Source organism: Bombus terrestris, chromosome 7, assembly GCF_910591885.1.
Source record: "Bombus terrestris chromosome 7, iyBomTerr1.2, whole genome shotgun sequence".
NCBI lineage: Eukaryota > Metazoa > Arthropoda > Insecta > Hymenoptera > Apidae > Bombus > Bombus terrestris.
The window spans coordinates 22845856-22870954 of record NC_063275.1 but is presented as its reverse complement, the minus strand read 5'-3'; the positions used below and the strand labels follow the sequence as shown (position 1 = coordinate 22870954).

The window sequence follows — 25099 nt, the reverse complement described above, 5'->3', positions numbered from 1 at the left end:
CATCGTATTTCGATACGTTTAATTTTGGTAGGTTCAGACGCGTGAAAATTAATTGTACTTTCGGTGGAACAACTATAGAGAAAGATACATTGCTTAGTCGCATTTCCATTTGTGTATTAATTATTCTGCTAATTTTGTTGTTAATTTATAATTGATATCATAGAATCAAATGCTAGGTAATTGTTTTTATTTCACAGAAGATATCTTACGTTTTACGAAAAAATTTCTTTAAAAGGAAGAAAAAGAAACGTAATTCTAATTTGTTAGAAACAATTATTGGCCTCAATGGTATATAGTATTCCAAACTTTTGAACAGTAATGTACATTAAAAATGTAGAAGTAAAGCCTTTAACTATCTTTATAATTTTATGCTACTTTTGAAAAACGTATCTTATCAGAAACTTGTTAAAAGTCGTTTTGGTACCTTCTGAATTTTCTAGAAACATGAATTTTTTTGATAAAAAGATCCTATACGATATTTTATTTTCTAGCTTTTTATATCCGTTTTCGACTTTCTTCTAGTATATATTTACTGTGTTTAGAATAATTTTCACGTTAAGTATAAAACACTAGCGCCTTTTAAATAAATATGAAAATTTACCTTTAAGTTCATGGTTTCTTCGACCGGTCTTCCATCGTGGTACCAAGACAAAGTAGGCGTTGGATTTCCTTTTGCTTCGCATTCGAGCTTCACCCTTTGACCTGCTCTTCCCATGGCATTCGATAACGGGGTAACAAAATATGGTTTTTCCGAAGTAAATTCCACAGCTAAAAGTGCACGATGCATAAAATAAATCTTTCGATTGGAACTACATATTTCTTCTTAACAAATTAAGAAATTGTTAAGTTTCTTACGTTGTATATCGAGAAAAGCGGAAGTGGAGGCTTGACCCAATCGATTTGCGGCTTTGCAAGTATAAGTAGCCTTATCCTCTAAGAAGACTTCTTCGAATTTTAAAACAGCCTCGCCATTGTTGTAAGTGATGATGTAATCGGGAGAATTATCGATGTTCACATCGTTCTTGAACCATTGTACAGTTGGCAGAGGATTACCTTCGACGATGCACTCCATCCGATGAGAAGATCCTTCCACCGCCACCGATGCCACTAATTCTTTCACGAAAACCGGTGGACTCGGTTGTTCTTCCGGTGCCGTTTCTAAAAATTCGACAGTATAGTCATATTCGTAAAAGCTTTATTAAATTTCCATATTGTAAGATATTCAATTAGCCAATCGTATAAAATATTAAAGTCTAGAAATTAAAAGATTAATTATATTAAAATTAAATTAACCCCTCGAAGGTCCATGCCAAATTTTCAACTCTATTTCTATATCTTTGTAATTGATAAATAATAATATTATAGAAAGGGTGATTTTAATTGGAATTAAATTAAATTTGGAATGTTACTATGAATAAGTAATTTACAATATTATATATTCGAATATTGTTATATAAATATTAGAAATAGTAATAGCCCAACTATTTGATTTTCTCTTGTTTCCTATATTTATTAATTTATTAAAATTCTTTTAAATGTATTACAAAATTACCTTTAACGGTCAACGTGGCAGACGTTTCCGCTGACCCGGCGATATTAAAAGCTCTGCAAGTGTATTTTGCAGAATCTTCGGCGAAAGTTTCTTCGATCGTCAAAGTACAAATACCTTGAACATAAGTTGTCAGATAATCAGGGTTATTCAAAATCGAGATTCCATCCTTGTACCAAACCACTTCCGGCGTTGGTTGACCAACGAGGTTGCACTGGAAAGTGAATTTTTCTCCTTCTTGTACAGTGGCATCATGTAGGGGAACGGTAAATTCTGGAGTCAATGGAGGGACGTTCTCTTTTAGCAGTCTTTCTACTGATTTCTCGCGTATTTCTTCGGCGACAATGTTCTTCTGTGGACTTGGTTCGCGTTGAGACGTTTTCTCAATTTCCGTCTAAAATTAAAAAGGAAAACAGCATATACGTATATGTATACGATACATATATAAAGTGTTAAAAGTGTGAGTGATAATTATATTAAAAGAATGAATATAATATATATATGATAACTTTTTAAATTAATTATATGTAAATATATTTCATACCAAGTTGTTATCAATATTCAGGTTTATATCAGATATTATAATCGATTTTAATATACAATATTCGATTGTAAATGTATTTCTTTAATATTTCTAAAAATATTTCATACGTATTCCTAGCATTGTTCTAGTTTTATTATAATTAAATAATTATAATAGAACTAGAAAAATATTTTTAGTAATTCACATGGAACAACATCAGCAAGAATAGAAAATAGAAATACTCTTAGCTAATTGTTATCGTAGCCATTTCATCTTCAACCGAAATGGGAATGCGATTCATTTGTATTACGTGATCTCATGCATCTTGTATATCACGTAACAAATCGAGAATGCATCCTATTTTCCTTCTAGTTTTCTTAGAAAAACATTCACTTATGCATTTTAAAGGTCGTATCGATAATTAAAATAATACCATTAACGAATACAAAGAAAGAAAGATGCAGAATATAGAAAAAGACGTAGAACGAGAATATATGTTATACCTTTTGCAAAATATGTATTTCTTTAGTGATAGTTGCGGAAGTGACCATTTCTTTGACGAAACTTTTGTCCGTGCTATCGATCTTCTCGGTTTGCGCTGACACCGAAAAAGACGGTGGAGCAGAAACTTTTTCAAACGTTTTTTCCTCTTTCAGTTTCTTTGCTTCTATCGTTGCTTTCTCCAATGTCTCGGCTGCTAATTTCTCCGCGATTCTCCTCGCGTTCTCCGCTTCTTCTCTGGCTGCTTCCGCGGCAGCCATTTCCACTTTCGCGGCTTGTAACCTTCTGTCTGCTTCCTGTTTCTCGATCCTTAATTTCTCTTGCAGATCTTCCGCGTTTTTCAAATTTTCAGCCAACGTTCGGAATTCGGACGAGACGACGGCGAAGGAGTCTAACATTTGACGATTTTCCACGATCACTTCGTTGAATTGTGGTAATCTGTCCGTACCTAAATAACAGCACAAAGGATAGCAATTTTACTATTTTGGTATAATGTTACATAAACAAAATAAAACATTGAAACGAAAAGAAACTTTGTCCCATTATGTAATATATCATCTTGGATTTAAACACATACGAATTTCAAAATCCTGTCAGAATTATTTGCAATATCAAAATATTTTATACAGAAGTATATAAATTTCTATTTTACTACGTCTGTTTGGCGGTAGTTACGTATATTTATCTATTTATATATTCCATTAAATATTTTGTATTTTATATAGAAATTTTAAAAAACTTTCGAAGAACTCGCTTTTGTATATTGTTTTTCTTACAAATAATTCCTATTTAATAATTTGTGTTATTTATCGCTTATATACACTCAAATACCTATCTTAAATTTGATATATTACATTTCCAATTTACTTTGTTCACTTACCGAACACGATTGTCGATAGTTCCTTCAGCTTCTCGATTCTCCTTTCTTGAATTTCTTCGCCTGGCTTCAAATAACGATCTATTTCTTGAAGCAAATCCGTGGCGTCTTTCGGAGTCTTCACCGCGGTTGCTTTCCTCGCTATCACAACCAACAATTTGCTACCCTCTCTATTCCATTCTTTGGCTTCTTCCAAGAGCGTGAAATACTCTATGCTCAAACTCATTCGCTTCTTTGTTTCTTCGATTCTTCTCTTCAAGTTTCTCCACCTCTCACGCAAGAAAGAAATATCGTTGACGATTTGAGGCGTTAAAATATTAATCGATTCTTCGGTCGTCTTCACGAACGTCTCGATTCTTTCTTCCAAAATCTACGAACCAGAAACACAGTATATCATTTCAGCATTTTTATAACTAGGGAATTATATTTAAAAAAAACTATTATTTCTGTCTTTTTAAATTTCACAATGTTACTTCTATATATTATTTCTCTTTGAAAAATTTCCTGTTATTTATAATAATTCCAGTTTATAACAAGTACCATATTATTAACCATACTCTATTTATCATAAGATTTTCTAAATCAATGTTAAACAATATTCTGAATTATTGTTTACTTACTTAAATATTTCCTATGTCAAGCATTCGATAAAATTTGTAACGCTGTTAGTATTTATTTTAATAGGTTGAATAGTGAAATAAAATTATAAATTTATTATAATTAACGATATAAAGTAAGCGATTTTTTGTTCTTACCGTGACAGTCTTTTCGAATTGTACGAACGAGGTAGCGGTAGCTTTAGCTGTCTGAAGGTTCTCACCAATCTTCGCGTCAACCTTCTTCAAATGTTCATTCAAATCCTGCAATTCTGTCTCAATTTTCTCCAAATCCTCGGAAAAAGTACACGTTCGTCGATATTCTTCGATTTTAGTAATCGTCTGAGACCAAAACAGTTCCAGATTTGTCGACAACGAATCTATAGCGCGCTTCAATTTCTCAATGTCCTGAACACCAGCCTCGGACGGTTCCTGTTGCTTAATTCTAGCGATTACTTCTTGAGCCTTCGATCTAATCTGATTTTGTCTGTCAGAAATTGTCCATTTCATCGCGTCGAGCTCGTTGAACAGTGTTTCCACTTCGGACAATTTTTTCAAGGACGCTACACGTTGTGCATGAGCCCTTAACTGTTCGATCTTATGCTCAACCTTGAACAGGATTGGAAAATTAATCGTGATATTATAATTTTGAGAAGAACATTGGATGTATGCAAGTCGAGCCACGTAATTCTGCGGTGTTCCACAGAATAACAATTAACTGTTCGTTATTTTGCTTTTTTATCAAGATAGGATGCCATTTTGAGTTTTGAAAATGTAACGTCTAATGATTGTTATATTTATGTTAAACTACGATATTTTATATTATGATAGAGCTATATTCAAATATTCAGCAGAATGTTGACTCCTGCGTAAAATGTTGTGTTGGCAACTAAGTGATTGCGGATTTTGTCAATACAACCTAATGACAAAATCCGCAATCATTTAGTTGCCAAGCCAATATTATTGATATTTTACCTCTTCGATATTCTGGAAGATGGAAATCAATGACTCCAGAAGAGTTTCGTAATCTCTGGCAGTCGCATGAAGATTCTCGTGCATCTGACGAAGCCTCTTCAGGATCTCGTCGTCGATCTCTACTTCGCCTGATTCAGAATATTTATTACACATTTACCTTTCATTGTTTTCTGAATAATTATTATTCTATGTATCTTATAAAAATGGTTATTAGTTTAAAATTACCTTTCTGAGCTAGAGTATTAATTCCATTGATTCTAGTATCCAATTCGTTGACAGCTTTATTCAACTCGGGAAGAATACGATGTTTGGATCCGCTTAAATCTTGAAGAATGCTTGCTGTTTTAGGAGATTGAGATGTTATCACTGGATACAATTGTTCGCTGAATTTAGAAACCCATTCCATCGTCTGCAAGTATAAACATAGTCGTTCAATATGAAACTGTAGAAATATAGATTTCGATTTAAAAGAAATATCCGAATGGGATGGTCAGCTACTTACTCTTGTGCTCTCTTCGATTCTTCGTTGATGCTCGATTCGCTTCTTCCTCAAAATCTCGATCGTCGTCCTCCATTTCTCCCATGATTCTGTTATAGTCAACTGTCTGTTAGCAAATCTCTCTAAGAGGGTCTGGACGCATATGCAGGCTCTCGGTACATCTAGATAAGGGTCATCGATCTGAAAGATACATATTGCTTTCTACAACTGTTCTGAATCAAAATAGAAAAAAAAAAGAAAATTTGAAGTGCATAAAATTGTATCTACTCAATGTTAGTATTCGATAGAAAACTACAGGTAGGGGCCTTTCTTTTGGAATTTTTGGGAAGACCCCCAATACTTTAGTTTACACTTTTATTATAGCTGTACTTAAATAACAAAACTTAGAAGTAGTTGTTTATGATTTAATTCGATTATGTGTGTCCGAGATTTATGACAGTAGGCTTGGGCTCGAAGTGACACAACTGGTCGCTAAAGTAGCCACGTTTTTACCTAACAGAGGTATGGAGTAGTTGTATAGCTCCCCATAAAAATATAGTTGACCCGAGGGGTACAGAGAGGTACAGAGTAGAGTATATAAGTGCAGTTCCACTTTGAGAGTCAATTGAGTTCTACTTATACTGTGGACAAGTAAGTCGAGTTACACTTGAATTGTGGACCGGCAAGTTCAGTTCGACTTAGACTATGGAAGAAAACGCATTTGCTATCTCGTGGATTCGTTATTGAACCTAAGATCATTGTCATTAGCATCTCGAGTATCTAATCGCCACTAATCATATTTGTACCAGTAAATATCATCTATATTGTATAGCAACAATGGCTAATCTAATTGAAGATTCGTTACACGCCCCTAACTCCAATGAGAACTCGACATATATGTAGTGTACACAATATACAGATATCTAATGCTAAAAGAAAAATTCGCTTCTATCCACATACCTTGCAAAAAATCGTTCAAATCTCTAAAAGTACACGATTTTAAGTTCGTAAAATTTTAATGAAAATTCACCACTTTGATTACTCTCGTGATTCTATTAAATATTAACAACTTATATAAATTCAATAACAGGAAATTAATGTCATACCTTAATAGCGGCGTCCAGAAACGCTTTGCCAGTGTTAGTCAGGTTGACATAAAGCGGCTGAAGATCTTTCCAACGCCTTCCAAGCTGTTCGATCTTCCTCTCGTCCAGGACATCGGTTTGTCTCTTCAATTCACTTTCGATCGACTCAATTTCCCTCGTTAGTTCATCAACCGCTATATGGAATTGCAAATAAAGCGATCCCAGATCGATTCTACTCGCTACCAGCTCTTTCGTCTTTGACCAAGAGTTTCTTAATTCCTCCACTTTCGACTGTAGTTCTAATTTCTGCGTTTCTTCCAATCGTTCTCGAATTGGTAAAATTTCGAACTCTAGATGCTCGACTTCGTCGGTCCTTCGTTCGAGATCGTTCAACAGCTGGCGATGCAACCGACAGAAATCCTCCGCTATTGGCACGTCGCTGCCCATGTCTTGGTGACCCTGGAGAAACGCTTCGGGTATGCTCATTAACCACTTTCTCAACTCGTCGTGCTTGTCTAGGAACGTATTTATGGTCCTCGATATCTCGAGGTTCTCCTTCTCGTGAGCTGTGCATCGTTCCATCAAACGGATCTTCCGATTTTCCAGCTCCTCCACCACTCGTTTCACACCCTGAGGAATTGGAAAAGAAGCTTGAAACTCGACTAATTAACAAGCCATGTATTAGGTTGTCCGAAAAGTATCTTTCTTTAATAAACGTGTCTTTTTACAACAGAGCACCTTCATACAAACGTGAAACCAAGTCTGTGAAAAGTTTATCTCAACAGAACAAAATGGATCGTACGTAATTCGAAAAAATAATATAAAACAAAGTATCTTGTGCGTTTATTATTTCCTCATAAAACGAAAGAAACTTTTCGGACAACCTGATAATTGTCTTGATATTATATTGAAATTAAAGTGAAAGTAAAATTTATATCGATCTATTAATATTATTTTCATCGCAGAGTTACAAAATGTATAGGCGTTGAATGGAGTTTCGCTTCCTGAGAAATTAAAACTCTGTAATTATTTTGTTATTCGATTTAAATTCAGATAAAATTGAAATTTAATTTCTCGGAAATTAGAAGCACTTTTGTTAATATCTTTTCGATTTCATAGTTGGAATAGGAGAAACTGCTCTTGAAGTTTTACTTCCCGAGGAAATCCGCTAATCCGCGTAATAATTTCGATATTATTTAAATGAAAGTAAAACTTCAAGTTGACAGTTCTCGAAAATTATATATATTTCTAGTATGTTTATGGCGAGGAAAAAGAAGATACTCTTAGTACCTCGCTCCTTAAACTACTGAAACTTAGTAATTGGGAAAATATGTAACAATTTCAAAGGTATTTCGATTAAAACAGAATTAAAATTTATATTCTCGAAAATTATAGTTACTTTCATATTAGCATACTTTTATTTCAAATTTGCGGAAGATATATTCTAAGAGTTACAGCGAAGAATTTAAATAAAACTTCTGAAAATTCTAAAAATTTCAGATAATAATATGTTGACTGTAATTTTCGCGGAGAAACTTGTTGTTTGTTAGTTAAGTTTGCAAAAATTGTAAATACTCCAATAAATTGTAGGTACATCTGATTTCAATTCCATAGAGAATATAACACTCGATGATATGAAGGTGAATACTAGAAATCATTCATTGAATCCAACGATTTCATTGACTATGCATGCCAACCGGTCTACCATAATTAAGTTGTCGCGATTAATCTCTGAATCTAACCTCAGCTCCTGGCGCTCCTCTTCCTGTGACATCTAAAAGGGCGTATCCTTCCGCCAAAGGTTTCGCGGTGACGTCTTCGATGGTGGCGACGGTCTGAGCATGGAAACGAGCTAATTTCGTCGAATATGGGGGATGCTCCGTCGTCACCAGCTGAATTTCCAACTGATCTAACTTTGTAATTGCCTTCGAAATAAGAATCACAAACTTCTATATCCTCGTTTCCCATTTTTAACAATTTTTATAATAGAGCAATTAAAAATTCGAAGCTCGTAATTTACATTTTTCTTCACCTTTAGATTGCATCTTTTTATAATATATAATATTCGGTGTATTTACTATTGTTAGAATATTTAGTTATCAATGATACAAAATTAGCAAAATTATTTTTAATTTATTGTATTAGATTATTTTTTATGAATAAGTAATAAATTTTATTTTATTACCAATGAATTGGATATAATGGGAATATCAAATAGGGCAAATTTAAAAGGTCAATGCTCACCGATCTCGCCGAATCGAAGAAGGCCACCGCTCTATTCAACAACGCCTCGTACTGATCCAAATCGTTGACATAATCAGCCGCGGCGCCAAGGATCGCGTAAGCTTGTTCTGTCGCCTGTTCACCAGCGAAGTGTCCCGATGACACTAATCGTTCGGTTGACTTCGTTATTTTGATCGATCTGTCTTGAAATTCCTATGTAAAATATGTCAACCAATTTTTTAATAAAAGTACTTAAACCTAAGTATCCTGTAATAGCACTTTGAGAATTGTCGTTTTATTACTACATCCGCTCATTTCTATTCCAAATGTGCCGAATATCTATCGAATTAGGATAAATATTAAAAAGTATGCTGTAAAATGTTAATTTAAAATGTTCATGTTAAAATTTAAAATGTAACAAATATTAAAAAGTATGTTGTAAAATGTTAATTTATAATGTCATTTGCAATATCATAGACACTGTTCCTGTACATGAAATAGTATAATATATTTATCTCTATTATACATTGTTTCAATACATACTGAGTATTGAACTTATTATTATTTTATATTATACTATTTCATGTATAGGAACAATGTCTGTGATATTGTAAATGGCATTTTAAATTAACATTTTATAGCATACCTTTTAATGTTTGTATTTAATAAACTTTTCATAGTATTTTTGTTACGATTCCCACTACTATTCTATTTATCTCTATTATACATTGTTTCAATACATACTGAGTATTGAACTTATTATTATTTTATAATAGTAGTGGGAACCGTAACAAAAATACTGTGAAAAGTTTATTTATTTACAATGTCACAAAAAAGAATTATAGTTCTAGTTTAAGAATTCTATATCGCGTTTAGGGTAATATATCCAATAAATATAATAATTAAGGATAAATATAACAAAGAAGATAAGAAGATTAGATCAGATAGTTAGAACAGTCAGATTTAAGATATAACAATTATGTGGTACCTTAGCCTCAGCTTGTAATTTTTTCAGTTCGAACAGGAGCAATTCCGCGCTCGATGCGGAATCTCCCAGCTGATCGCAGCTGCTCGACAAAGCAGCGATTCTGTCGTTTAAGACCTCTTCGAGATCACGTAGATCGGTCGCTAACAGAGCTAAAGCCAGGCATTGCTCCAATTGTGTCTTTCTGCTACGAAACGACGCTTCGATCAGCCGTCTCCTGTCATGAAGCTCTTCCAACCATTTCTCGACTTTCAGTACCGCTGTAAAAGAATAAACAAAACGATTTCCTCTTATTACATATACCTACCTGTAACATATACCAAAAACACATTTCCAGGATATTTCCAAAATATTTCAAAAATATTTTTACGTTATAACTCCAATCTTTGTACCAGAATTCCAATTATTGAAAAAAGGGATATCTCTAAAATTAAAAATTTGAAAAATACTTCAATTTAACGAAAGATGAACATTTTCAAAGGATATAGAGATCTTGGATGGTGTTTCTTGGTTTTTTTTTTTTGCTTTTAAAACAAAGACATAGATTATTATTAACGAGTCTTATCTAAAAAAGGGAAGTTTGATGGTGGTAAGATAATTGATTCGATGTTTCAAGGACACGGACACGCATACCGAAACGGAGCGAAAGGAACACACCATAGTTATGTCATCGATTAAAAGCGAAAGGGAATGCGCGAAGAAAACTGTGACATTGAATATAATTAACCGTTTTTCCAAAGAAAACATTAACTATAACCGCTCACCGTGATCAGCTTCCAGCTTAATTCTATCCGGTCTGGAATCCAAGGAGCCTTCGTTCGCGATCTCCTTCAGCCGATCCAGAAGACTCTTTCCCTCTTGTAGCGCGCCCATCAACGCTTCGAGCATGTTCTTTCGAAGATCATGGATTTTCGACAAGAAATTCTTTACCGCCTCGATCTCGATCGGCAGCAACGTGTCGTTGCATGCCATCTCAAGAGCTTTCATACTTTCTCGACATTCTTCCGCTCGACTATACATCGGCAAAAATATTTGTCATTCTATTAGATTTCATTGTATTCGTATAACAAGAGAAGATTTTATTTTATTTTGCAATAAAATCAAAAGATTTAGAATAAGGTGTCTTGTCCAAAATAATCGTCGTTCTATTAAATTTAATTACATTTATATAGGAAGGGCAGATTTTTAAACAAAATCGAAAGATTTATAGAAAGATTAGAATTAATTTAATTGCCAATATCAAAACAAAAGTATTATATTGACGATATTTGATCTTCAAAATGTTTTCTGGTATTTTACTATTTTTTTTTTTTTTTTTATTTAAAGTCCAGCTGACTATAGTAGATTTCCTATATAAATATATGCAGATTAACTAGGACTTGCGCAAGACTGATTATTCGCGCATAAACAAGTTCTTGAAGCAGCTAATTTTACGAACCATTGAAACAACACGTTAGAATCGAGGATCTGTTTTCGACGTTCCAAAAGCTCGTTCACGTCGCGCCAAGCTTGGCCCAACGTTTCCGCCATCGCGGCGTACACTTCCGCTCTTGGCCTTTGGTTCGAGATCAATTGATCAGCCTGCCGGAGCAACTCCTCTACCGGGCTCTGTTTGCTCTTTTATCAAAAATTCGTTATATTTTATTCGTTAAGATCTTTCTGAAATATCTGTTTTGTATTTAATAAAATCGAATCTATATACAATACATCACGGTACACTTTAGAAACCAAAAAAAGGATATATACGTGAAAATCGCATAACTTTAATTTTCTCCAATACACAGTATTTAAATAAGAAATAAGAAATTAAAAAGATACCAATAATATATCAAAAGTATAAAATGTACAGCATCGAATAAAATATTAGGTTGTCCGAAAAGTGTCTTTCTTTTACAGACGCGTCTTTTACAACGATGTATCTTTATACAAACGTGAAACCTAATCTAACCTGTCAAACGTTGCGATCTTTATCTTGATAGAACAAAATGGATCATACTTAATTCGATAAAATAATATAAAACGAAAAATGTCGTGCATCCATTATTTCCTTATAAAACGAAAGAAACTTTTCGGACGACCTAATATATACATCGAACCTCTCTTCATAATTTTTTCTTTTTCGTTGTTTTATTATGCTTTCGTAATTTTCTTATCTTCGTAATTTTGGCAACAATTTTAATGTCGATGATAAATAAATTATAAGGGAAATATCGATATACAAAGTGAAGAAAAAATGAATTTTTACTGATCAGATCTATTTTATCTACCTGTAATCGAAGCAAAACTTCGTCGTGTGCATTCGAAAGCTCGGTAGCCTCCTCCACCGTGGCACCGAGCTTCGTTAGTTCTGGTTGAACCTCCAGAACTTTTAATCTCAGCCATTCTCCGCTCTAGATGAAAGACAAACAGAAGGAAAAGAATTTTTATATTCGATAGTCCGTTTCTATAATAAATGATACATACGTTATATAAAGATAAATAACAAATTAGCAATTAAAAATAAATAATTTGTTAGCAATTCACTGTTGTAAAGTTCGTATAAGGTAATGATCATACCTCGAGACGCGTAGTACTAAACGAGTCGTCACTACCATTTTAGGAAATCTCACAAGAGATCACCTGAAAACGGGCTAGTCGTCAGATGCACTCGGAAAATGGGAACAAGATTTCATTGAGCTGTAGAACGACCTCGTTGAAACTCTACGAGGATAATGCTTTTTGTTTCCAATCGATCGTTTCAGGTTCGTATAGTTTCTATTATATTTGATAATTCTAACGATTGATGACAATTTATATATCGTTGATAGATGGTGATCTATCACACGAAAGAATTGAAGTTTTACGTCGTTATTCATATTAAAATTTCAATGCAATGCATTTTTTAAGGTTTGAAACATATTAAACATAACTAGTGAAAGAATAAAAGAATAGTACTGTTATATATTATTGTTATATATATGTTGTTGTTGTTATTGTTATTGTTATTATTATTATTATTATTATTGTGTGTGTGTATTGTATATATATATACAGGGTGGTTGGTAACTGGTGGTACAAGCGGAAAGAGGGTGATTCTACGCGAAAAAAGAAGTCAAAAATATAGAATAAAAATTTTTCGTTTGAGATTTTGTTTTCAAGAAAATCGACTTTGAATTTTGGCTCGGTAAGCGTGCACTTTATCACGTCTCGTTATAACGGATCTCACTGTGAATCGTTGTCTCGATTGACGTTATGTTGATAAACACTTCCAATGTAACAAAAGTGTTTTCCTACCTATTAACTTACTATCCGACTTTTATCGCTATCTACTATTAGTCTACCATCATGTCTACATACAGCAATCGGGAATATACGGACATGATACTTTCGTTAGGTGCGTGTGGTGGTAACGCATCAGCCGCAGCTGATCATTACAGACACCGGTATCCCAATCGCCGATTTACAGTGAGATCCGTTATAACGAGACGTGATAAAGTGCACGCGTACCGAGCGAAAATTCAAAGTCGATTTTCTCGAAAACAAAGCCTCAAACGAAAAATTTTTATTCTATATTTTCGACTTCTTTTTTCGTGTAGAATCACCCCCTTTCCGCTTGTACCACCAGTTACCAACCACCCTGTATATGTTATATAGGATCGTATAGCCTATATTATCTGTCTTTTGTATTGAAATGTGATGGCGATGAAAAAAATATGACACTGTATATTCGAACGAATTATACTTAGTTTTACTTATAATGTTTTTGATTCGATTTCGCTTTCAACTCACAAAATTTCATTAATATGGAAACAAAACAAATATATATTTCCTCAAAAAATATATACATAACAGAAAGCTAAAGTGAGAATGAAGATACAAATTTATTGCGTAATAGTAAACGATCTGCACTAAATTAACTTGCGAGAAAGTGCGAAGAGAATCGTAAAACAATTCGCGTGACGTATATCAACAGACCAGAGAATCTTCCTTTTGTTCTCTGAATCTATTTCAAGTCGTTTTCGAGACGAAACGTAAACGAGCATTGAGAAAGCATTTCGGCCACGTTTGTTTATACAATAATCTGAAATACCATCGACCCAATTTTTTCGCTGCCAGAACAAGCCAGCATGCACGGTAAAATCGATCTTCTCTGCTGAATCTCCAAGGATCGTAAATTTCCGCGTGCGATTGTGAAAATAGCCAACAATGTTTGTATGCACGTAAACGCAACGATGGATTAACGAACGAACAGATAATGAAAATACCGAGCAACGGCGTAATTAACGTTAGAATTTCTAACGACTCTGCGAAGCAAATTAAAATGGAGAATGTATGAGAAGAGAATCTTCTGCAGATTGTTTAAATTTCTATGAAATTTTACCTATTTTACATACCAGAAAAATCACAGTAAAAAGTAAACGAAAACTTTGAGTTATTTAAATCTCCAAAAACGCATCGTGGTAAATGTAACAAATTTTTATGTAAAATTGTAAATTGATCGTGTTGATTACTCCGATATATATTTCTAAATAGCGTTAACTCTAAGAAAATCGATATAAACACCGATTGGCTATCTAACGTTTTAAAGCTATCTACATCTATCGTCTTCTTTATGCCAAGATTATAAAAATTCTCATTTTTGCATAGAGAAGTGCACTGAATGTTTATCTTTCCCTTTTGTTCTCTTTTTAACCATTTAATTATAATATAGTATATATTGTAAATTGTAAAATAATATTGAATTAGAATATAATATAACAAATGTAGGTAGCACATCAACGTAGATTGTATTATAAACTTGATTTATCATTTCTAAAATTATCTGATTATTTTATACTCGAGTGTGAGTTGCTACTACACAATCCATTAAGTCGCATGTATAACGTTGGTATAAGGGGGACGAGATATTTTTGAAAATATTCAGAGGGAAAAGTTAGGCGATAATTCTCGTCTCGTGAAAGAAATTATACGACTTCGTTATCTCAATGACTGAGGTTCTTCGTTCTAACATATATCTGTCCATATGCAAATGGGTCTATTTATGGAAATAGAAGGTACGTCCTATTTTATTCTGACAAGTGAAAATATGATGGAAGAGCCTACCAGGTTCTTCTTTCTTTGTTTACGATATGAAACTCTAGAAATTTCATAATTAGGATTTTTTAGCTTCTTGGTATTATCCTGAAACTTTTCTTTAATATTAAAATGGAATGATTCTACTGCTGAAAGTAATATACTCTATTACACAGATAATAATATTCCCAATGAATTTTCCATAGGAAATACATTAGACATTTCGAACTTTTTTACATTTTCCTATTTATTTTAATTCCTTTAATCTGTGCAAATCAATTTAAAACTATTCTATGTAATTTTAACGATAACCTATCTATACAAATGTGCGAATTAAAAATCCCGGTAGTCTAAGTCATTAGTAGAGGAGTCATACATCATCAATCAATCAATCAATCAATCAATCAATCAATCAATCAATCAATCAATCAGCATAGGAAAATACGAATTTCAAATCTGTAAATTACATCCCACTAGCGTTTCGCCACTTCTGTGCGTCTTTCGAATCGTAATCTTATGAAAATGAGCTATTATAGATCACGTGAGTACTACAATCATTCACTTCAGATTAATCACACAGATTTACGTGAACGCGTTACGTAGGATCGATCGACGTGCAAATCGAATGGATCACCGATCGAACAAACGATCGGTAATCGTAACACTTTCTCGGCACGTCGAACATATATCAACGAATGGAGACAGTTCTAATTCGATGATGACGCACTGACAAACCGGCTGGAATAAACGATGACATTTCATCGTTGAATGTAAAATTTAGATTTAAAAAAAAAAAAGTTGCCGGTTTGCGATATTGACAAATAATAGGTGCATTAAAAATAGACAACGAAAAATAAACTTCGAGACTCGTGTTGAACAGAAATTGTTAAAAATGAAGAAACGCTGCCACAGTTTCGGGCTTCGTTTTTTGATATCGTAATATCATTCTGTGTTACGATATTACGATTGACGATTGGCAAATTTTATGGAGATAAAAGATTATACTTTTGCGAGAATTATATTTCAAAGTTGTATTTAATGTTGTATTTAAATCGCGTCTTTGTGTTATCGATAGATAATGGGTTCGTGTAAATCTCTATTCTAGTAAAACCAATTTTACATTTAGTATATCTAAGACATATAAATATAATTTCAAATTGTCCTGTTTCTTTAATTACATTTATAATTACAATATTATATTATTAAAGAATAATTGAGAATATTGTAAATATATGATATAACCGAAGGAATAGAATATAAATGAGATACATGTATATTAATTTCATCTACTAAATATCACAATGAATATCTTCAGGTATTTTATATATTTTTGCACGTTATACGCATTCTATACATCTTTATACTTACAACTTTCCATTAAATGTACTCCTGTAATTTAATGATGATCAACGAAGGAAATTACGAAACGGAAAGAATTACAGTCGCACGTTCATGTTGGTCAAAGATGTAATTACTTGAAAACAGGTAACGTTGTGCGTGGAAGAATTACCTACATTACATATGTACGTTATTTACATAGCTCTATGACTAAAGTTCATCAATGCATGCATATGTTAAAATATGAAAGGAAACTGCCTGTCGTATAGAATACGCAACACTTTTACAAATGTGCATGCACAGCACCTAACCTAAGCAAAATACATATCTTCCTGAAGAAATTACAAACTTAAATAAATATTTACTATTATCCCATTTTTCGTAATATGTCCTGTGAAGATACGAATAAGAATATAATAAAACGCAAATAAAATGTGTATAGTCTATGAATTAAAACAATTCAAAAACTATTGTACATGCATATAAAAAATATATACATGTATTCTATATTTAAAAAAAAATATATATATATATACATGGAAAAAATGATTAATTTAAAGGTTATTTTAGCTTTGATGATGTAAAGTTTCCTACGAAAAAACAAGGACGACATAGAATTTTTCTGTTTTTATGTTTTCCTTGTCTTTCATTAATCATAAGTGTTACAAAATTAACGTTGTCTCTTAAATTAATCAATTTTCGATCCAGATATCTGGATACTTTTTCTAGAGAATTAAAAAATGCATCGAATGGTGTATAGAAAAAGAAACGTATTCCATTTTAAAAAATAAAGGAGATCTTAACTCTTTCTCGAAGCTAAACTTTTTTTTGAAATTCTTAATACCACGATGTGTAGACGGTTGAAAGTTGCTTAACATTTGTTCGAAACCTTTTCTTTTTTTCCTATCCGGCTATCGGGAGTGCCTGAAAAATCGTGAAGATTTTTAGACCATCCGGTATATAGATATAAAAAACTGCCACTTGAGCTTCTACAAATGTACAGAAAGTTGTTCATAAGAATATTTTCAAAATAAACAATTCTTGCTTTATCACATGAAGAATCCTCTATTTCTCAAATATTTTCAAAATAAATTATTTTTAATTTTATTGAAGTTGTAATTGTAAAATACGTATCGTTAAAGCCACATGCTGCGTTCAACGATTGAAACGTACATTTCAACGAGGCGTTTGTTCGTGATGAAGCAATAGAAGATTCCAGCAAACAGAGCCTGCTAGGTACATATCAGCGATCTACACGAGTCTAGGCGCGAAATTTTATTACGCGCAAACGACATTGGTACTCGTTCGGTGGTGACATCATATCAGTGTCTGTGCCAGCGGTTTATTTGTAGCGAATCGTCGCCGCGTCACTCTAAATCCTTCGTTTACGCGCGATCGCCGCTCTCTCAGAAGAATTCTAGCCGCGCCGCCCACGTGCAGATCTTTTTCTTGCTCAAGTTCAAGCGTTACATCGTCTTCATCCCTGGGGATTATGTTTCAAAACGCAGAGATTTTGAAATTTACGAATTTTTCCATCGTCAATTATGTTCATTTTTCCGTTTCCCTGCGATTCCCTGGGTTCCGGAACTTTGAATCAATGACATGCGTAAGGTTTCCACATTGTTGCATTTTACAAAGTGGAAATTGTTTCTGTTAATAGTATTTTCAGTGATCGAAGATTTATGTAACATCATAGTTCGCAGATTCCTTCTTTTCTCTTCACTGAAGAATATATTTTTTAGTTTCGTATCAATACAATTTCGAATCAATAAAATTTAATATCCTATCTTATATACATTTTTTATGTACATCCATTGAATGTTTCGTATCATTCAGATACCAGCGATCAATTAACAATTTATATGCATCGTTACGGTATCTTTCTTTTTTATTTATTAAATCGGAAAAAGTTTTTTATTCTAGTAATCTCTTTTTATGCACAAAAACGATGGAAAACTTAATTTCTTCTCATATTTAAATATAACGTGATTTACTTAAATTAGCATGAAATTATTAATTAAAATGTGGACGTGTCAGATGAGAAAGTACTCGATTTCTAAAACTCCCCCTTTTTTTATAATAAAATTTATTATATTAAGGCGTAATGTTTGTTCCAATATACCGTTCATTACTGTTTTGCCTTTCTAAGTTATTTATTTACAACAATCGCATCACCACCGTTACTTGCAATTGGATAATTCAAACGCACCATGACGCACCATTTGCGTCGATAGAAATGAAAGTGTTTAAACTTATGGGGAAAAATTTTGTTAATGTTAACCCTACTTCTCTCTAATTATGCGTTATATCCATATTTCCATTTTAATTATACATAGCAATCTCGATTAGTATAACACGATAGATCACGATTAAACTGAACACAATAATAATCTAGAATTAATTTCAATTAAATACAGTGTTGAACAGAATAGTTTAAACAGAAGCAAAGGATAGATCTATCGATATACGAACGAAAAACGTGTTATGCGGTCGAGGACACAGATACAAAAGGATTTACGATACTGTCTCTTGTGTTTATTAACCAACACTAGTAGAACCTCAATTACGTTTACGGTACACGCCCGTAATTATACTTCATCTTTCTCGCTTTGAAATTAGATACAACAATACCGCTAGAAATATTGCGAATTCCATTGTAGAATGATAAAAAGCAAAGATTGAAACCGCACGCGCTGTTAACTTTCGGTCACCATTGTTACTACTTTCTGAATGGGTAAAAAGTAATAAGTGGAATATTTGATGTGCAAGTATGTAAGTTTGCAATTTGTATCGAGAAAGTTCAATATCGGCTACGTATGTCTTTTTATCGCGTTAAATGTGAAACGACATTCCATATAGATAATTTCTCATTTGAAGAATTTTATTAACTTTTCTCCTGGATTTATCAGGATTTATCTGAATTTATCAGATGATCTATCATTTCGAGTTAATTTCCATGGAAAGGAATTTTTATTTTATTTCGTAACGAGGAAGAATTCTATCATATTCTACAATTTCTTCGTTGATCATCTTTCACGAAAACGAGTTTGATCAGTGGAAGCTTACACAACGTATTTACATTTTCCGTCTTTCTAGTAAAAAAACGAACCGTAAAAGCGAAAAGGCAAATAATCACCAAGAATAATTACCAATTTCAAAGTTCACGTTATTCTAATTATAAAATAAAAACAGATCCTCGATTTCCGTTGTGTATAAAAATAAAAAAAATTTGTAATGGAAAAGAGTTGCGTATAAAAAGCTTCCTATTCAATTACTAGAAATTCCTCGATCTTTGTTGTGTATAAAAATAAAAAAAATTGTAGTAGAAAAGAGTTGCGTATAAAAAAGCTTCCTATTCAATTACTAGAAATTCCATAGAACCCAGGAATTTCGATAAAAGCTTGGAGTCAGCATAGAATCCTGTCACCTCCTCAAACTTCATCAAACGTTTATCAAAGTAAAGAAAATGAAATTATTCATTATCATATTCGTACCAGCGTTAACATCAAATTAATAACACGATAAACAGGTGATTCAATATAGATACAGCTGGAAAAGTGATCCGAAATTTCCAGCCGCTGCTAATAACCAAAATTTGAGCTGTCAAAATACAGCCTCACACTTGTCGTATTGTTCGAGCAATTTCGTTCGTCGACAATATGGATCATTGACGGCGTGAATAAATCATTGAAGCGGCATTTGTGAAGAAGCAGTCGGAATGAAAGCGACGACGGATTTCCGGAGCGGCCGGGGATGCTTCTAAATCTAAATGCGAGCTCGCGGGCAAAATCGAGAAGAGAGAGAAGGAGAGAGAGAGAAAGGGAGAGAGGATAGAAGACTTAACCCCTTGTGAAAATGGAGAAAGAGAGAGAGAAAGGTGGCGTAGAAACTAGAGAGATCGGTGTGGCTGGGTTCGTCGACCCGGCAGTTCGGCCGCAGAAAGACGAGATATGCTTCCATTTTCATCTTTGGCAGCCTGCCAAAGTTTCGTCTGGGCCGATCTCATCTCTTACTATACCGCCATCCGTCAACGACGATATTTCTTCCGCCCATTTTTCTTTTTTCCTTTCTTTTTTTATCGCTCTTTTCTTTATCTCGTCTCTGCCACGAATTCATAAGGTATACACAAACAACGAATAATTAAAGGGAACTAGAGCGTTTCGAGCCGAGGGTGTCAAAGTTAATTTTGTTACAGGAATAAAGCATGAAATTCACAAGATAAAATCGTATTATCTGTTTTGTATTTTTAGGTATTGCACACGGATAAAGTGGTATAAAATTGAAAGGTGAAATTATATTATCTATTTCGTACTTTTAATCGGATCGCACTAATGGAAGATTATATTATAACATAATATCGTATGTAATATTATATGAGTATACCGATGGTAATAAAAGGATCTGAGGTAGTTGAAGCTTTTTATAAATCGAAAAGAAATAGATTAGGATAACAAGACTAATAAAATCATATAGGAAAATTATATGTAATTCAATGAATTTAGGGATCATGGTTCCAGATGGATTAACAATACCAAAAATGTACTACGTAATATAGAATTGCTTCTGTAAGAAAGTAATAAATCAATGAATATACAAATATTCTATTATTACGTATTTTTTAAAGACCAGTCATTTTGGCTGGTTTTGGTAGAAATATCTTCGTGTTATCTATTGGTAGTTCTAGTGTTAATACTATTTTTATCATTTCCACGATAATAAAGAAAAGACATTTTACTTAATAATAATTTATTTAAACGCGAAGCCTAATACTCTTCAATTCAGACTTAATTTGTATAAATCGATTTTTTAAAGAAAATGTGTATTTTCGTTTACCCGTCAATCTAACTGGTGCTCGTAGAGATAGGTACATAAGTAAACCTAGTGTTAACGAATGTAACGTAAGAATAATTGACGACCAAACGACGTTCGTCTCTGTCAACGAACCCGCACACGATCGGTTAATCGATTCAACCCGCTAAACGCCCATAATTCCCGATTGCTCAATAACACCGACCACAGACGCATCCCTCTGGTGTAACATCCATCACGGAAGAACGATTCTCCTAACGCAAGAGACTTAACACGAAACAAATTACTGGAGTCGCTAGGAATAATCCGAGGTATCCTTATCGGCCACTCAAACGATCCTAATCCATCACCGTGACGACGTTTTCTCAGAACAGAAGAGCTCGAAGCATCGAACGATCTTTCGAAAGTGATGTCTGGCGAGTCGATTTTTCCCCAACGAGATCCCCGACAATCCGTAAAACGAAGCGAGAATCGTAGAAAACCTATACCATTTTTCATCTTTGTCGAATCTCGTCGCGTACACGACGTGGACTGCGATGTTCGAGCGAAATACGTGACGTATACAGTGTGTCCCAGTGATCATGCTGAAGTCAGCAAGAAGGCGATTTTACACACGTGAAAAAAAATCAAAAGTATAGTACAGATCATATGGCGTTTTTTTTTTTCGAGAAAATCGAGTTTCACGTTTGTCGAGTATATTTAAACTTGGCCAACTACCGACTGGATACGATTAAACGATCGATAGCTGGTTATTCTAAATGCGAAAATGAATCAAAAATGTGGAATAAAATTTGTCGATTTAAGGTGTCGTTTTCAAGAAAATAAAGTCCAAACGCGTTTAAGAATCTCGTGCACGCGTATGATAAATTTTCACATTTATTTTCCTCGGTTAGAGAAAAGAACAAAGCGCCCTATGAGCAAATTTCATTCCACATATTCGATCTACTGTCACGTGTAGAATAACCTCCGCTCGATGATTTACTTCTGTCTCGTGGGAAATTAGCCAAGTTCAAGTTTGCGCTTTTCGAACTCGATTTTCTCGAAAACGGAGCGTGATACGAAAAAGTGGTATTCTACATTTTCGATTTCTTTTTACTTGTAGAATCTCTTTATCGCTAATTGTGTGGACACGAATATGCTGGCACACCCTGTATAGGAGAGAGATCTCAAGAGAGAAACGCAAGGAGAGAAGGCAGTCCTCGACAGACTCCTAGCGCGGACCAACTCTTCGACAAACCAGCGCAATTTCTCTTAAAGGCGTTGGCATGGCAGCGGACACGACGAGCCGCCCGATCGAGATATCCTGCAAAGATACTATCGCGAAACGAGTTTTAATATCGGTGCATTCGAATCGTGCGAAGAACCTAACGAAAAGAATTCCGCGGCAAACCCGCTGGGAGCCACTTAACGCCGTGAAGTGTCCACTAACTTTGTTTCGTGTCATGTTGCGTTTTCATTTTCTTTTCTCCTTTCGTCTTTATCAGATACGGACTTTACACTTGGTACGTAACGTTAGGCGATTAGCAACGAAATTAACATACTTTCGTAATTAAATGGAAACCTCGAATGAGGATCTAAAGTACATCCAGAGTACTTTGGGGAAAAGCGATTTTTACACTGTTCCATAAATTTTGAACGCCTAACTCGATTCTTGCGTTCGACATTACATCGCCTTCCTATAAAATATCTGCGATCCGCATCGAAACGATCGACAAGATCCGTAGGACCATACTTTATTCAATTTTGACGAAAATGTGGCTTGTTCGAAGTCTTCATTTTATCTTCTTTACATCGAAATGAAAAGAAAACGCGAATTTTGTAGCGAAACAAGAAATTTTTCCATATTAAAAATCTTAATGAGGATTAGTAGACCGTACAAAGGAGCATAGCTCGTTTCCTTTTCCTCGTGTCGTAATTCAAACAGAAGAAGAAAATTATGGCTTGTCATCTTCGGACAGGTATAAGAAAATTTTCTTTCTTTTCTTCCCTTCGACGTTGTTTATGATATTATGTTTCGTTGTTTATAGACACGCGAAAGTTTTTATAACTTGTATGGTTCAAAGATTAATCGTAGACACAGGCCAAGGTTATTCCATAAGACTTAATGTTGCAATCATGTCTCCTGATCCATCTTGCCTTTAATTTATCGTGAGTGAAAAACAAGTAAATGTAATTTATACTTGGAATAGCTCGTAAGATTACATTACCTGAATTTATACTTCGTAAATCAATCGTGAAACTAGTAATAGCGTTATCATGTTACTCGTTAGCAGGATGTATTAAATACCAAATTAAAAGACACGAAGATATTTATCTCCAACCGGTACAACTAAATTAAGATGACACACGAAACAAGATAAAATTTTAATTCAAAGATAAAAATCAAAGTGCCTTTATCTTACTGTTAGTATAATAATTATACAACCGGTATAAGATCTTTGTCCAATCGCAATTCCTTGTTAAAATCAATTAAACGTTATTCAATTTTATATTAATTTCGCATTAACGACACAGCTTTTGCAAAGGAATTTTTCAGTCTATGGAAACGTTTTATTCCAAGTTTATTAAAGAAAAACTCTTGCTACTTCTCGCAACGCGCTTGTTCTATGTTTAGTGTCATAAAATATTCATTATATTTCCTCGAGTCATGAAATGTATCGCTGTACAGAATAAAGTTACAACTTGATTAATTGACTCTCACTGAGGATCTAAAGCGGTTAACTGCGATTCTGGACAATTTCTTAATTCCATTACGTAAGTACACGATTAATGTTCCATTCTCAAGAAATAAATAACTCACTTGCACGGAGTTCATTTACTGTACATATTGTATATCCCAAGGCAAATTTAAAATATCCCATCATTTTTCGCTGCATCTCGGTGCAGTTGAAACGAAGTTGACCAACGCTACCGCTACCGAGCAGCTCGATCGTGAAACTAAAAGGATGATACTTCGAAATGTTGAGGTATTTGATCGAATACGAGTTCTCCGAATTCTTGGCTTATTAACATCGGCGCATAGCAAGAAGTTTCGCAAATCCATCGTTCAATTAAAATTAACAAAATTCCCGTTGCTTCTGTAATTTTCGAAACGATAGAATCCACAAGAAAGAACTCGGCAGGCGAACACCTGCATGACCCATTCAACCTTGAACCCGCGAATTTCGCGGTGAGATCGAGCGCGTCGAAACCGTGCATACGTTCGCGACGGCGACGCTGATGACAATGAAAACGAATTCCACGGCGAGTAGAGTGAAAGTGAGGCCCGTAGCGAGTCTGATTGCACGCGGTCTCGTAAAGTCACGCGTGCAGACCGCGTATATCGCGCGCGTGTCCCTCGAGAAGAACGATGGGACAGTAACCAGTTAGGCTGGAGCGCAGCCATATTCGGCGGTCAAAAATTAGGACGAGCCTGTTTCTGAGCGCGAGCCTGCGTAATTTCGATTCACGTTCGCGCTCTTTTTATCGATGCGACTCTTCCGTAATCACTTGCGCTGGCATTCGATTCACCGTTGCGCGTGATCAAATTGTTCACGTTAATTCGAAACGAAATGTAAATTGGAATCAATCTCACAACCAGATTTCTTCTTTCGTCTTTCTACGCGTATTTTACACCAGCGACTTTCAACGTTTTTTTCTTTTCTTTTTTTCATCGCGTAATATCTTATAATAAATTAATTGCTGAATTCTGCGACACACTAGAAACAATGGAAGACTTAACACTAGAAACGAAGCTATTTCTACCAAAACCAGCCACAATGACTGGTCTTTAAAAAATACGTAATAATAGAATATTTTTATATTTATTGATTTATTATTTTCTTACATTTTTGGTATTGTTAATCCACCTGGGACCATGATCCCTAAAAGATGATTAACACATTTATAAAATTGTAGAATTAGTCATTTTGACTGGTGTGGTATTTCTAGTGTTAGCATCTAGCGATCGATCTGGAATTTTCCTAATAACTGATATCACCATATCGAATGATGCGCGGTAAAAATTTGAAAAACGTGTGGGAAGTTGTAGAAAACGAGGAAACTGGTTAATTGGAATTCGATAAACAGATTGCAGGACTCTTACACTTTGGCAAGTACCGGTCATTGT

The 25099-nt window shown here is 34.1% G+C and overlaps 1 protein-coding gene across 1 annotated transcript in view; it reads right to left on the bottom strand.

Moving 5' to 3' along the window:
- LOC100643650 (titin) overlaps window positions 1-25099 on the bottom strand; it is a 230450-nt gene that overhangs the window by 182935 nt on the left and 22416 nt on the right. Inside the window, exons 8-23 of the mRNA XM_048407033.1 lie at window positions 12060-12182; window positions 11231-11409; window positions 10557-10804; window positions 9796-10052; window positions 8829-9020; window positions 8327-8509; window positions 6606-7214; window positions 5524-5700; window positions 5247-5430; window positions 5022-5149; window positions 4206-4655; window positions 3454-3820; window positions 2576-3021; window positions 1553-1943; window positions 856-1158; window positions 602-768 (exon numbers count right to left, since the gene is read on the bottom strand). Coding sequence (XP_048262990.1) covers window positions 602-768; window positions 856-1158; window positions 1553-1943; window positions 2576-3021; window positions 3454-3820; window positions 4206-4655; window positions 5022-5149; window positions 5247-5430; window positions 5524-5700; window positions 6606-7214; window positions 8327-8509; window positions 8829-9020; window positions 9796-10052; window positions 10557-10804; window positions 11231-11409; window positions 12060-12182 — 4404 coding nt within the window. The remainder of the gene's footprint in view (window positions 1-601; window positions 769-855; window positions 1159-1552; window positions 1944-2575; window positions 3022-3453; window positions 3821-4205; window positions 4656-5021; window positions 5150-5246; window positions 5431-5523; window positions 5701-6605; window positions 7215-8326; window positions 8510-8828; window positions 9021-9795; window positions 10053-10556; window positions 10805-11230; window positions 11410-12059; window positions 12183-25099) is intronic.